The sequence below is a fragment of the Phyllobates terribilis genome, unplaced genomic scaffold (assembly GCF_046119375.1).
Source record: "Phyllobates terribilis strain yellow unplaced genomic scaffold, ASM4611937v1 Scaffold_2__4_contigs__length_985480577, whole genome shotgun sequence".
Lineage (NCBI taxonomy): Eukaryota > Metazoa > Chordata > Amphibia > Anura > Dendrobatidae > Phyllobates > Phyllobates terribilis.
The window spans coordinates 428,566,400-428,581,921 of record NW_027362762.1 but is presented as its reverse complement, the minus strand read 5'-3'; the positions used below and the strand labels follow the sequence as shown (position 1 = coordinate 428,581,921).

Sequence of the window (15,522 nt, the reverse complement as noted above, 5' to 3'; positions counted from 1 at the left end):
AACCTGAAGCGTCATGCACACGTTGCTTATTTTTGACTTGCAGATTTGGTGCAGAAAATAATCTGCAGCACGTCAATTCTGTGTTTTTCACCATTGACTTCACTCAAATTAGTCAAAAACGCAGGAGAAAAAATGCACGTTTGTAGCTGCGTTTTTCCTGCCACGAGATGCAGAAATTTTACTCGTGTCCACATACCCTAAGGCTATGTTCACAAGTTGCGTTTTTACCTGTGGGGAAAACCTGCTCTCTTGGCAGTAAAGAAGCAGATTTTGCTGAGTAACTGCTGGGACAGGCTATAATACAAAGTGACTTGTTTTCATGTGTAGTAGCCTCTAAGTGTCCAGGACACATACACTGACTGGATCTAGTACAATAAATAATGTGTAATACAATCTGCCTGTAACATCTCTCCACACAGACTCCATTGTATTAATGTAGTGACAGCAGCAGCTCCAGGTAGTTGTGGCGCCTCCTGCAGCACAGTCCCCGCACTACAGCTGTCTACCCAGGAGCCGCTATAATAACGCCGAGGTCTGGTCAAAGCGCAGCTGCCAGACAGCAACATGGTCTCCCACAAGCGCTGAGTTGTGAGAAACGTCACGTCCAGTGACGTCAGCGCGCCGGCTGTCACGCTGTCAGGATGACGCGGTTCTGGAGGATGCCCAGGCCGAGCTCTGAACTAAACGTTTCCCGACAGTGAGAGTGACCGGCTGGGCGGTCAGGATGGCGGACCCGGGGCGCGTTCCTCCCGCGGACGGTGAGTGCGCTCTGCCTCTGCTTGTGAGGAGTCCAGACTGTGGCCGGGGACTGGCTGGCTGGAGGTGGGAGCCCTGCACCGGCTGGAGCAGACACATGTCATGTAGTGGGTGACGCTGCTGCTTAGCTGGGTGGGAGCTGCCTGTGTGTTATTGTCCTGCCGCCTCCTGCTGTGGTGTTACCGAGTCATCCCCGGCTGCTGGGCACTCGGGACCACCGAGCTCTACACAATGGCTGATCAGTGTCCATCAGATGTGCTGCTGAGTATGCCGGGGTCACTAGCACACAGCTGTGCAGACTGGAGTATAACTATAGGCTCAGGACCCTCCTACACCCCTCCAGGGACCACCTCCATACACATCAATAGAAACAGCTCAACAACGTGGACCCCAGCAGAAGATCAGCTCTTTGGCTGCAGTTCAGGATTGTGTCATTGGAATCAATAGTTTTCTTGTATCAGCTGATCATTTCTGCTGCCTTTTAGGCCTGATGGTGTCCACTCTTCTATCCCCTCATACAATGTTTAGGGGTGTACTGGGTGGGCTCGGCCTGACTAATTGTGCTCTATCTGTGCTACATACCAGTAAATAATCGTCAGACGTGAAAAAAAATACTAAAAAGTGATACAAACCCAGTGATTATTATAAGGGTGAATTCATACACTGCAGATTTCTGACCTATTCATCTGAATGAGGCTAAGGGCGAATTCAGACATCCGTACAAATCTATCCAAGATTAGACCGCAATGCACGGACTGGCCTCGAGCAGGACAGCCTCAAATAATTGTATGAGGCTCAGGCCAGGAGATCTGTGGCCAGTCCGGGCTTTGCAGTCCGATCTCGGATAGATTTGTACAGACGTCTGAATGCGCCCTTACAGAAACCCATGCACATGCGGAAGAAACTAGCCCCATGTAGATACATAGAAATGATTTTAAAGCAGATCTGTCTCCAGACTTCATAATCCAAGCTGCGTACGTTATTAAAAAGATCGTACACCTGATAAGACTGATGTGCGTACTTTGAAAATTCATGTCAGAATGGATGCATACTGATAGTAAAGGGAATCTGTCCGTAGGATCAACCCTCCTAAGCCGTCTACTGACATGAAGTTCATAGGAAGCTGAATAAAATGATACCTTAATATCTGTGATCTGATGTTTTATTCCAAAGAAATCCACATTTTTCTTAATATGTAAATGGGATATGTAAAATCTATGTGCGGGACCTAGACCTCCCTGAGAATCTGCCTCCGGAGCTCATTTTAAATGAAAACGTGTAAGACATGTAATGACTGACAGTTTCCATCTCAGAGGCAGCCAGTTTGGGGGGGGAAGGGCAATACAGCTGAGCTGACAGCACAGTGAGCGGAGAGCCGCAACTGCATATGTTTATAATGAGACAAAACCCAGCTCTGCTGTACTGTTAGTTATAATCACACACAGCTCTGCAATGAGAGCAGTCATTACCTATCGCACCCTTTTATTTTAAATAAGCTCTAGAGGCAGAGTCTTGGGGAGATCTGTGTCCGGCCAATAGATCTTAATAGCTAATTTGCATATTGAGAAGAATGTTAATTTCTCTAGAATAACACAGTGGATCGCAGATATCAAGGTATCACATTATTCCGCTTCCTATGACCTACATGCCCATATACATGGCTTAGAAGGGTTGATCCTACTGACTGATTCACTTTAAGAGTAGCATTTTTTTTCAATCCAATTAAAAAGTGAGTGAGCTGATAAGTTCAAGTGTATTCAGTCTGCGCTCATGCCACCTGATAGCTGCAGCTTGTACAGAGCAGTGTGAGATCTCGGCAGCAGGAGGGACACAGCTGATCGGCTTCGTGGGTGGACATTAAGGGTACATTTTCATAGATACATGGGTCCTTCAAGTTTTATCCTTCTCTATCAAATATACTTTATTGCTAAATTGTTAGTCATTTGTTGTGATAAAAGCCTCCAGCCCTTTTTAAATACTTATTGTCAGCCATCACTACCTCTTGTGGTCGGGCAGTCCACAGTCTGACTGCTCTAACTGTAAAGAACCCTTTCCTATTTAGGTGCTGGAATCGCCTTTCCTCTACACTTATTGAATATCCCATTGTCCTTGGAAGGAATAAGTCATGTGACAGTCATTTGTACTGACCACACATGTATTTGTACATATAAATGAGATCCCCCTCTGAGGCTTCTTTTTTCTAAGCTAAACAAACCCAACTTTTCCAACCTCTCATCCAGGGCCGGCGAACTAGGGCGCTGACCCTAAGGGGGCGCCAGAGAAAAAATAGAAAAAATTATAAAAAATCTTTTCAAAAGGCAAAAAGTTTTAGGGATGGAAAGAAAAGTGTACATAAATTTAAAAGAAAAGCAGTTGAGCTTCAATTTACGCACGGAAAGGAGGCGCTAAACTACGACATGAGTCGTTTGCATCGTCTGCTGACAGGTGTTTGATCCCGCGCGTTTATTTTGCTCCTAAGTTTTCAAATGTTGGCAAAGCAAACAACCAAAAATGCACACACTACACTAAGGGGGCGCCCGAGAGAAAAAAATACGTATACTTAAAAGGTAGGTGTACCATATGGCTTATTTATACGTAGTTTGGACTTTAGGTACTAGGTACTAGTTGGCGATTATATTGATAGATGTCATCAGCAGTCGATGCGGCTAGTGGGAGGAGTCTGTTTTGACGCATTGGCGTAGACTGCCTGGACTGCCAGTCAGGCCAGCTAAGGCAAGGGAGATAGTATCTACGTTTTTTGCATATCGGCGCGCGCGATTATAATATTTTCGAGGTATGTCTCTACTGTTTGCATGCTTTATCATGTGAGCCATTGCTGTTATTTTGTATATTCATTAGATTCATTGTTCCATGAGGTTTCATGAATGCAAATAGAAAATAGGAGGTTTTTAGTAAATTTTTGGCCTAGGTTCTAAAGTGTTAGGCGCTGCGAGGTAGGTATATTGTTTTGATTTTCAAAAATATTGGAAACATTGGAAATTGTTAAAGAAATTTGTGTTTTTTGTCTTAAAAGTAAAATCGTATTATATAATGTTCAGATAACAATTTTAATTGGCGCGTTAACTTTTAGGTAAATGCTGTGTGTTGTAACGAGTCATGGCTGATGAGAAGAAAAAACTTTCGGGGTTTCAGAACCCTAAAAGAAAAGCTGAGGAGGAGAAATCACTTTAAAAAATCAAAGGGTCATTTTTAAAATATCTAAGCAATAGAAATGAAGACGCGGAATTCCAAACGTTGGAACAACAGGCTTCTGTTGCCTCGGAAATATCAAATGTGGAAATAGAATTTGTTTCTCATGCTGAAAATAGTGAACTACAACCATCAATATCTGGTGGTAGATCTGATCAAAGTACCAGTACTGACATGGAGGCTGGTACATCTATAGAAATACTACGCAAAGACTATTCGGACGATCCCGCTACGTGGACCGTAATCAATGATGACTTACGCCTAGATGTAGTAAAACTCGGCCCCACACAAGTTAAAGATTTCGATTTTCCTTTGGACACTAATCGTAGAAAATTTTCTTGTGTTCGCTATAAACGTCGTCTTGTCAATGGTGAAAGTCTTGAACGCAATTGGCGAACGTATTCTATTCAGAAAAATTCAGTTTTTTGTTTTTGCTGCACATTGTTTCCAGACTCATCACTTCAACTAGGAATCATCAAACGCTCAGCCTTAGGTACTGATGGTGTAAATGACTGGAAAAACATATCTGCTATTTTAGCCAGCCACGAAAAAAGCAAAGATCACATGATTAGCTTTCAAAAATGGAAGGAACTCGAAAATAGACTTAAGATGAACAAGACCATTGACGAAGAACACTTACGCAAAATTGAAGAGCAAGAAAAATACTGGCATCAAATTTTAGAAAGGTTGATAGCTCTAGTGAGGGTACTAGGTACACAAAACTTAGCGTTCCGTGGATCAAATGATGCATTGTTTGCATCTAATACTGGGAACTTTTTGAAATTTGTGGAGTATTTGGCTATGTTCGATCCCGTCATGTGTGAGCACATTCGGAAAATCTGGGACAATTAGATTCATGCACATTATTTGGGAAAAACAATACAGAATGAGATGATTCAACTGCTAAGTAATGGTATTCAGGAAAAGATTCTTGACGATGTCAAAACTGCAAAATAGTTTTCTGTAGTGCTGGATTGTACTTCTGACGTGTCTCATGTTGAACAAATGACTATCATTGTTCGGTTTGTTTCCACATCAGAAGACAAAAAGTTTGAAATTAAAGAGCACTTCTTGGGATTCATTCCTGTTTCTGATAGAACTGGAGGTGGTTTGACAGCCACTGTCTTGAACAAATTTGAAGAACTGTCGCTCTCTGTGGACAACTTACGAGGGCAAGGCTACGACAATGGGAACAACATGAAGGGAAAAAACATTGGACTGCAAAGACGAATTTTGGACATAAACCCACGTGCATTCTTTGTGCCTTGCAGCTCCCATTCTCTAAACTTAGTCGTCAACGATGCCGCTAAATGTTGTTTTGGAGCGACAACTTTTTTCCTGTTAGTTCAAAATCTTTACGTATTTTTCTCTTCGTCAACTCAGCGTTGGGAAGTACTCGTGCGTTATTTGCCATCTCTGACTCTAAAACCTCTAAGTGAAACAAGGTGGGAAAGTAGAATTGATGCTCTGGCCCCCCTCCGTTACCAATTGAGCGAAGTCCATGATGCCCTAATGGACATAGCAGAAAATATTAGTCTCACAGGAAGCTCTGGAAATGTCTCCCGGCTAGAAGCTCAAGGTCTTGCTAAACAAGTTGGAACCTTTTCTTTTGTTACATCTGTTCTAGTATGGTTTAACATTTTGTACGAAATCAATTTGACAAGTAAGTTACTTCAGTCACAAGAATTCGATTTAGCTGCTGCTTCTCAACACCTTGACAAAACAAAGAAATATCTGCAATCATTAAGAAGCGATGAAGAGTTTGAGAAGCTGTTAGTTGATGCGAGGGAAATCGCAGAAGAGCTTGGCATACCAGCTAATTTTGAGTCAAGTTCTGCGCCAAAACGTTTAAAGAAAAAAAACAGTTCTCTTATGAAGGGAAAGATGAGCTCATAAGAGATGAGAAACAGAGTTTCAAAATTAACTTTTACTTTGCGATCTTAGATACTGCTATAAATTCAGTTGATGAGCGGTTCACTCAGCTGAAAGAAATGGAATTGAAATTTGGATTTTTGTACCACATCCGTTCACTTGAGGGAAAACCAAGCAAATTTGTTCTGGATAAGTGTAAAGCTCTGGAAAAGTCTCTTACACACAACGAAGTAAAAGACATCGATGCCATAGAGCTATATGGTGAACTGCAGGCAACGTCAAGACATGTTCCAGAAGATTCATCACCAAAAGACGTTCTTGAACTTTTGCTTAAATCTGACTTGAAAGAAAGTGTCCCCAACCTGGTGGTGGCTCTAAGAATTCTTTTGACTCTGCCTGTGTCCGTGGCCTCAGGAGAGAGAAGCTTCTCAAAACTAAAGCTAATTAAAACATATTTAAGGGCAAATATGACTCCAGAGAGGTTGGTTGGGTTGGCAACAGTTTCGATAGAATCTGAAGTTGCTAAACAAATTAATCTCGGTGACTTAGTGTCATCCTTTTCAAAAAAAAAAAAAAGGCAAGGAAACAAAAATTTTAATTACCTATGGTCGTTTTTGTTTTGTGTTATTGATTACTTTGTATATATTTGTCCTATACAACTTCTCAGAAGATTAAAGAGTTAGGAGAGAGTTAATTAATCATTGTTGTTGTGGTTTATTTTGCTCCTAAATTTATATCCCAAGTTTTCATCTACTGCCAAGAATAGTAGGGGTGCAACAAAATAGTTTCGCCTAGGGCGCCGTAATCTCTCGGGCCGGCCCTGCTCTCATCATAGGAGAGACCTTCCATCCCCTGTAATAATCTAGCTACCCACGTTTGAACTGACTCTTAACTTCCGAATATCCTTTTTAGAATATGGAGCTCATTTGGATCACTGGATTTTCTCTCTTTATACACCCTAAAATCTTGTTTGCTTTTGCAGCTTCTGCTTGACATTGAGTACTGCTGCTCAGCTTACTCGTAACCAGAATACCCAAGTCCTTCTGCTCTGTATCCCTTGTATATTTCCATGTAATATGTATGTAGCAATATGATTACTCTGTCCTAGGTGCATTACTTGACATTTATCTACATTAAACAGACATCGTATTTAGATCATTCTGTAATATTATATAGTATACCTCAATATTTATTATCCAACAAAGTGTTGAAGTCCCCTGGCGCTCCTTCAATCCTGCAGTGGCAAAGCTACCGCTGCTAGCAGACTGGGAGAGTGCTCGGTTCAGACCAGCAGTGCGACCGTGACGCCTGTTCACACTGTCAGTCTTCAGAAGCGCTCTTCCCTCTGGAGCGGTGTGCTCTTAGAGGGGAACATTAGAAAAACCATTTAAAGGAAATCTTGCAGCTTTTCCATTGAGCCTCAAAATAGACTGAAACATCCGTTCGGTAGAGAAGACATTTCTGTAGTCAACCGTTTACTATCATATACAGGATTACAATGAGTGGTATCGCCTATATATAGATGACACAGGATCACACTATCCACAAGGTGATGGTCACAGCCCACCTCCTTCCCTGCACAGATCAGTGACCGTGCCTACATTACACAGCTATAAAACAGGGCTGTGGAGTCAGTAAGCCAAATCTCCGAGTCTGACTCCAACTCCTCAATTTCCACGACTCCGACTCCCTCATACATGGCTCATGTTTAAGTGATAAATTTACTGTAGCACAGATTCATCTCAGCTAAAAGTCTAGACCCTTAGACCAGGAATAGGACAGACATTTATAGGACATTTCATAACTTTCCCAAATTCTTATGAAAAACTATTCCCCATAAACTGCATTGAACTACTGTACCCAATTTATTATATATTTTAGGAGCTGGAGTTGGTCCATTTTTATACCGACTCTGATTCCGACTCCACCAAAATGGACTCACGACTCCAACTCCACAGCCCTGCTATAAAAGGCAGTGAGCCAAAGCTTGTCTTTAGGCAGCCGCAAAGCATGTTTCTGAATATCACATGACCACCGAGGGACACAGAGCTGTTTGGGGGGGGGGGTAAGTGTAGCATTTTTTTTTTTTTTTTGCCTTATGATGCATTTTAGGGCAGTTTAGAAGGGATTGTCCAGAAGTGTGCAATCCATTTTATGTATTTGAGCAGAAGTAAATAACTTAAAGGTCTATGGTTTTACGTTTGTGACATGCTGTTTTTTTTCACATTATATAGTAGCTTATATGAACACAGACTTTGTTACTTTACAGTACCTATGGTTTTAAAGGGTTGTTCCAGCTGGAAGTAAGCTATTGCTTTGGATCCCACCGATTGCCAGAATGGGCAGAACCTGTCCTGATGATCAGTGGGTGTCCTAGCAGAGGGACTTGCAACAATATAACAGGCATTACTTAACCAGTAGATAAGTAATAACTTGTTTAGGATGGAATACCCCTTTAAGATGATAAATTGTTGTATTCTTGGGGTAAAATATAGCAGCTTGTCTACCGAAATACAAATTAAGATTTTACATTAATACTCTTGTTAAATATCTTTAGGCCTCAGTCAGATGTTGGTGATTTTTCTGGTATATAAAAACAAGCAAATATACCATATTTTACGCTGTTTGATCCAGGGCTGTGGAGTCGGTATAAAATGGACCAACTCCGACTCCTAAAATATATAATAAATTGGGTACAGTAGTTCAATGCAGTTTGTGGAATATTTTTTTATAAGAATTTGGGAAAGTTATGAAATGTCCTATACATGTCTGTCCTATTCCTGATGTAAGGGTCTAGACTTTTAGCTGAGATTAATCTGTGCTACAGTAAATTTATCACTTAAACATGAGCCATGTATGAGGGAGTCGTAGAGTTGGAGTCGGAGGTTTGGCTTACCGACTCCACAGCCCTGGTTTGATCTGAATTTCATCAGTTTAGTCAGTTTTGACAGTCATTGTTCCATCAGTGAAATTCTCATAGAATAAATGGATTGGAAAGCTTCTCCTAGCCACTACAATATCACTCATGGACTGCACATGGATGGCAATGTGTGCTGTCAGTCACTTTTTCCTGCTCTTAGGCTGTGTGCCCACTATGCGTTTTTTAAGCGTTTCCGCAGCGGCAATTCCGCTGCAGAAACGCTTAAACGCTTGGTAGAAGGCCTGCCATGTTCCCCAATGATAATCCGCATGTGCTGTGCACATGCTGCGGAAATTTCTGCTGCGGATTATCATTGTGGAAAAATCCGCAGCACTAACAATTATTTTGTGTAAACGCGGCATTTTCGCCGCCATTGACTTGCATTGGAACGCATGGAATTCGCATCACTGCATCTGCAGATGCGGAATCCAAGCGTTTCAATGTGCGGATGGTACCCGGGTCAGGAGAAGAGGAGACTCTCCTCTGGACCCGGGTACCATAGTACCTGGTAAAAAAAAAAAAAAAAAAAAAAAAAAAAAAAAAAATAAAAAATAAATATTATACTTACCTTCTGATGGCCCCCGGTCTCCATAGTGAGCTGCCGGCAAGCCGAGATGCATCGAATAAAGACTCCGGGGGCCATCGAAAGGTAAGTATAGATTTATTTTTTAGTTTTTACCATTCTTTCGGTCACCCTATATAAATCCATGCCGGTTGCATGGATTTATATAGTGTGACCAAGTTGTCAAGCACTTTCCAAGTGATGCTAAAATTGCTTGGAAAGCGCTTGACAACCTGCATGCGGAAATGCAAGTGAAGAGCGCTTCACATCCGCATGTCTGTGGCAGGAAAACGCATGTACAATCCGCATGCGTTTTTTTTCTGCCAGGGAGATGCAGAAACTCTCAGGAAAAATCCGGAGCATTTCTGTATCGTGGGCACATAGCCTTAAACTTGAATGATTCATTTTGATCCATCACTCAGATCAGAAATAGACATGTAAAAGGATTGATGGAAAATGGGTGTGCACCCTAGATATTGTGTAAGCAGCTACAGATATAAACGCCAGACTGCGCCCGGTCTGTGAAACAGTGTGAATAGTGGCATCCAGTGTATGGAAAATAGTGCTAAAACAATTAGCACAATATAATCTAACTAGAAAAGGTACAGAACGCCCGATGGGCATGTCAGCTAGTTGGCACAGATACCAAGAAAATAATAGTGTAGGCCTCTTTACCACGTACGGGAAAAACCGGTACTGGTGTCATCAGTGTTGTTCATTAGTGTGTCCGTTTTTATCATCAGTGTCATCACTATTTTTCATGGATGGATAAAGAAAGAAATTCACAAAGCTTCTCATACTTTGCAGTGTTACACACAGACTGCACACAGATGCCACCCGCGTTCTGTATGTGTTTTTCACAGACCCATAGACTTGTATTGGCCCTTGTCATCTGTGCTGCGAGCACAAACAGACATGTCTCTATGTGGTTTGCACAGGCACATGGTCCATGTAGAAACAGACATGTGCATAGCAGCCTAGATTATAATGTGTATGTGTGGTATCCATGAAAAAAAACGGATAGCACACGTACTTGGAACACGGACATGTGAAGGAGGCCTTTAACAATATCGCATAGTAAACAAAACTTAATATGTTGAATATGCCAGTAAGGTCACCCCAAAAATTGTGGCATGTGCTTCTATGAGGTCAGTGATGGCAATCCGCAAGGGACCATACGAGTGATGGCTTGACAGTCCCATATGTAAGGTGGGCGCTCTGGTCGGCAGTGTGGGGAATGACACGAGTACTGAGCGTGTGACGCCAATGCTGTCTCTATTGGTGGCCAATACATAGTACTTCTCAAATAGGTTTCAAAAGAAGCGCGTTGGAGTAGTACGGTCTATTGGCCACCAGAGGCTCACCGAGAGACAGCTTTTGTAAATCCGAATAGTCCTTTTTGTTTTTTTTCTTCCCAATTTGTTTTTCAGCGTTTTTTGGGCTTTTTTTTTAGCAGCTTTTGAGTTTTTGTAGATAATTTTTTTTACTCCATAAGGTTACATGCACATAGCATATTTTTAGGGTATGTGCCCACGATGCGTTCCAGCCTGCGGCTCTGACGCTGTGGAGGAGCCGCTGGCGGATATCGCAAATGAGCGGCGCCCTTTTTTTTTTTTTTTTTTCACCTGTGGATTTTACCCATAGAGGTTAGGTCTATGGGGAAAGCCCGCATGCGGACCCGCCGGAGAAATTGACTTGCTGCAGTCTGGAAAGATGCTCCACATGTCAGTTTGCAGGTGAGCCGCAGACACATAGTGGACGTGAGATTTCTACAAATCCCATCCATTTTGCTGTGACATCTGGCCGCTGTGGGTTTGACGCTGCATAAGTCTGCAACGTCAAACCTGCAGCGGCTCCGGATCGTGTGCACACAGCCTAAGGCTGCCAAAAACGTCACTTTTTTAAGCGAAAGACGCTTAAGGAATCATTCCTTTTTTGTAGAGTTTTGTACACCTGAAGCATCTATTTTGTGTTTTTATTTTTTTAGTGTTTTTCACCACTTTGTTCGGTGTGTTTTTACTAGCATCTTCCAGGCATTTATTTAAATCTATTAACCAATAAATTATGCACCAGCCTTTTTGAGGTGAAAACGTTTTAAAAAATATGCCAAAAACCCCTGGCTTCTTCCAAGTGTCTCTTTATCATTCCCATTGACTTGGATTGTTTGTCTTCCTACTGAGATCTGAGATATGTAAGCAGAATGATCTTCTCAGTGTTTTCTGACCACTTTTTCAGCCGGGATTCAGAGCAGACCTCCACACCTGCCTGAAAGACATCGTGGGGACGTACCCTAAAGCAATAAGGAAAATGCTTTTTTGTGGCAGAGATGCTAAAGAAGCACAAGAAACACGTGTGCGTCTTTCAAGTGTCTTAATAACCTTCTCAGTTACATGTATTATAAGTATTGAGCGTCTTTGTAATGGAAATTGCCTGAAGAATGTACAGTACATGTTCTTTTATCTATTTGGTGTATTTGGAAAACGTATTCGTTTAAAAGAAGCGCAAAAGCCTGAACGTATATACAGCAAGTTGTTTTTTTTTGCATAGAAATGAATAAGCTGCGTTTTCCTAGCGTTTTGTCTTTGCAGCCTTTTCCACACAAATGACAACGGAAAAAAACACAATAATGGGATAGGTTCTTGGAGATGGGAATACCCCTTTAAGCTAGTTTGTTTCCTAACTATCCATCCTAAGGTCACTGTAAGGGTATATTCCAGCTTCTTATACACTGCTCAAAAAAATAAAGGGAACACTTAAGCAACAGAATATAACTCCAAGTAAATCAAACTTCTGTGAAATCAAACTGTCCACTTAGGAAGCAACACTGATTGACAATCAATTTCACATGCTGTTGTGCAAATGGAATAGACAATAGATGGAAATTATTGGCAATTATCAAGACACACTCAATAAAGGAGTGGTTCTGCAGGTGGGGACCACAGACCACATCTCCGTACCAATGCTTTCTGACTGATGTTTTGGTCACTTTTGAATGTTGGTTGTGCTTTCACACTTGTGGTTGCATGACGGACTCTACAACCCACAGAAGTTGCTCAGGTAGTGCAGCTCATCCAGGATGGCACATCAATGCGAAGTGTGGCAAGAAAGTTTGCTGTGTCTGTCAGCGTAGTGTCCAGAGGCTGGAGGCGTTACCAGGAGACGTGAAAGGGGCCGTAGGAGGGCAACAACCTAGCAGCAGGACCGCTACCTCCGCCTTTGTGCAAAGAGGAACAGGAGGAGCACTGCCAGAGCCCTGCAAAATGACCACCAGCAGGCCACAAATGTGCATGTGTCTGCACAAACGGTTAGAAACCGACTCCATGGGGGTGGTATGAGGACCCGACGTCCACAGATGGGGGTTGTGCTCACAGCCCAACACCGTGCAGGACGCTTGGCATTTGCCACAGAATACCAGGATTGGCAAAGTCGCCACTGGCGCCCTGTGCTCTTCACAGATGAAAGCAGGTTCACACTGAGCACATGTGACAGACGTGACTGAGTCTGGAGACGCCGTGGAGAGCGATCTGCTGCCTGCAACATCCTTCAGCATGACCGGTTTGGCAGTGGGTCAGTAATGGTGTGGGGTGGCATTTGTTTAGAGGGCCGCACAGCCCTCCATGTGCTCGCCAGAGGTAGCCTGACTGCCATTAGGTACCGAGATGAGATCCCCAGACCCCTTGTGAGACCATATGCTGGTGCGGTTGGTCCTGGGTTCCTCCTAATGCAGGACAATACCTGACCTCATGTGGCTGGAGTGTGTCAGCAGTTCCTGCAAGATGAAGGCATTGAAGCTATGGACTGGCCCGCCCGTTCCCCAGACCTGAATCAGATTGAGCACATCTGGGACATCATGTCTCGCTCCATCCACCAACGTCACGTTGCACCACAGACTGTCCAGGAGTTGGCGGATGCTTTAGTCCAGGTCTGGGAGGAGATCCCACAGGAGACCATCCGCAACCTCATCAGGAGCATGCCCAGGCGTTGTAGGGAGGTCATACAGGCGCGTGGAGGCCACACACAATACTGAGCCTCATTTTGACTTGTTTTAAGGACATTACATCAAAGTTGGATCAGCCTGTAGTGTGTTTTTCCACTTTAATTTTGAGGGTGACTCCAAATCCAGGCCTCCATTGGTTAATAAATTTGATTTCTATTGATGATTTTTGTGTGATTTTGTTGTCCGCACATTCAACTTTGTACAGAACAAAGTATTCAATGAGCATATTTCATTCATTCAGATCTAGGATGTGTTATTTGAGTGTTCCCTTTATTTTTTTGAGCAGTGTATTTGTATTTATATACATTTAGGTCACTTTCCCATTCATTTAAATAAGGTTTGCAGAAATCCATATATATGCTGTATAAACAGCCACATACAGATGTATGGACCTGATTTTCAGTCTCAAAATTTTCTACAAACAAGCGGAGAAGTGTAGAAGAGGGAAGATTGTCACTTTGGAAATTCTGTATATTACTATATGTTATGTTACAGTTCCACCATTTTACCCGTTTTTATGCCAGTGTTTCGTCCCAGCATCTACTCATTTAGTACTTGCATAGATGTGACTTTTCAGTCTCCATTGATTGTGTGGAGGTGAAATTGCTTTATTGTGTATAAACACACCTTCATAAAAAACTAAAGCATTTATTTGTATTGAATAAACAGTATGGCCATATTAATACAATCTACCACTAAGTTGTGTCCTTGATCCTATGGCAGCATAAGATTTCCAACATGTGGCATGTAGTTTCTGGGGCTCCATAGTAGGTATCTGTAGGAGACTATGCTGCTGTTCATCCTTCCTCATGCGGCTCTGCAATATGGATGGCATTGGGGTTTATTCGCATGTTGCAGTATTTTGAAATGCTTATTTATCATTAGCATTGTAAGGACACTAGCAAAATTAAACATTTAATTTATGCTAAATTAATCCAAATGTCATGTACAGTGAATATAACCTATCTTGTTAAAATGCCAGGTATTTGTCATGTAAAAAAAATTATCAGGCTATATTCACATTCAGCGTTTCTTTTGCAACTAAAACCTGCGTTCTTGACAGTAAAAATGCTGCGTTCAAAAATTCAGGTTTTTGGTGCACTTTTTGGTGTCGAATACATGTATGTCTACAGTACATGTTTAATAAAGTTAGATTTATTCACCAAAAATGCTTCAAAACTTTGCATTTTTTTTTTTTTTTTTTTACAAATTTACCCCCCTCCCCCCCCTTTTTTTTTTTTTTTTTTGTTTGCGGAAAAACGCTGCAAAACCGCTGAAAGAATTGACTTGCTGCAGATTTTCAGAAAATTGCACTTTTCTAATTCAGTCAAGGAAAAAGATAATAAGCGTGTGCATGAGATTTCTGGAAACTCGCAGCTTTTGTGGTACTGTAAAATGAAATTTCATATTTGCAGAAAAAAACACAGTACAAATACTGCATCTGAACACGCTTAATGTCACCCATAATCTGTACAAATCTATTGATAAACTGAAATCATTTTGAGATAAAAATAACAAAAGTAGAATAATGTGGTTGCATATATATAATGAGTCTATAACATTTTCTATACTTATATCCTACCTGCTCGTTTTAGTAATAGGCTGAGTGCCCACAATGCGGATTTAATAAGTTTCCACGGCATTTCCGCTGCAGAAACGCATTAAAATCGCTTAAGAGGTCTGAGATTTATCCCAATGATAATCCGCATGTGCTGTGCACATGTTGCGGAAATTTCCGCTGCGGATTATCATTGCGGAAAAATCCGCAGCACAACCAATTTGAGCGCGATTTCGCGGTGAAATCGCACCCATTGACTTGCATTGAACCGCATAATATACCCGGGTACCATGGTACCTGCAAGTTAAAGAATTGTAAAGTAAAAAATATTCATAGTCACCTCTCCTGCGGACACCGGTCTCCTCCTGGCAACGTCCTCTCTCTCCTTGGGGTTCCGCGGTGTACTGGCAGGACCTGCGGTGACGTCATTTAGTCAGCTGATGGTCACTCGACCGCTGACGTCAGTGGTCAGATGATGGTTGCGTGACCATCAGCTGACTAAATGATGTCACCGCAGGTCCTGCCAGTACACCGTGGGACCCCAAGGAGAGAGGACGTTGCCAGGAGGAGACCGGGGGCCGCCGGAGAGGTGAATATAAGGTTTTTTTATTTTTACTTTTTAATTCTTTTTTTTACTTTAGATGCAG

At 42.1% G+C, this 15,522-nt stretch overlaps 1 protein-coding gene across 1 annotated transcript in view; it reads left to right on the top strand.

Moving 5' to 3' along the window:
* Positions 1–591: 591 nt before the first annotated feature.
* Positions 592–15,522, top strand: part of RABEP1 (rabaptin, RAB GTPase binding effector protein 1) — a 75,306-nt gene continuing 60,375 nt past the window's right edge. Inside the window, exon 1 of the mRNA XM_073665257.1 lies at positions 592–758. Within this exon, the coding sequence (XP_073521358.1) occupies positions 725–758 (34 nt within the window). The 5' untranslated portion in view covers positions 592–724. The remainder of the gene's footprint in view (positions 759–15,522) is intronic.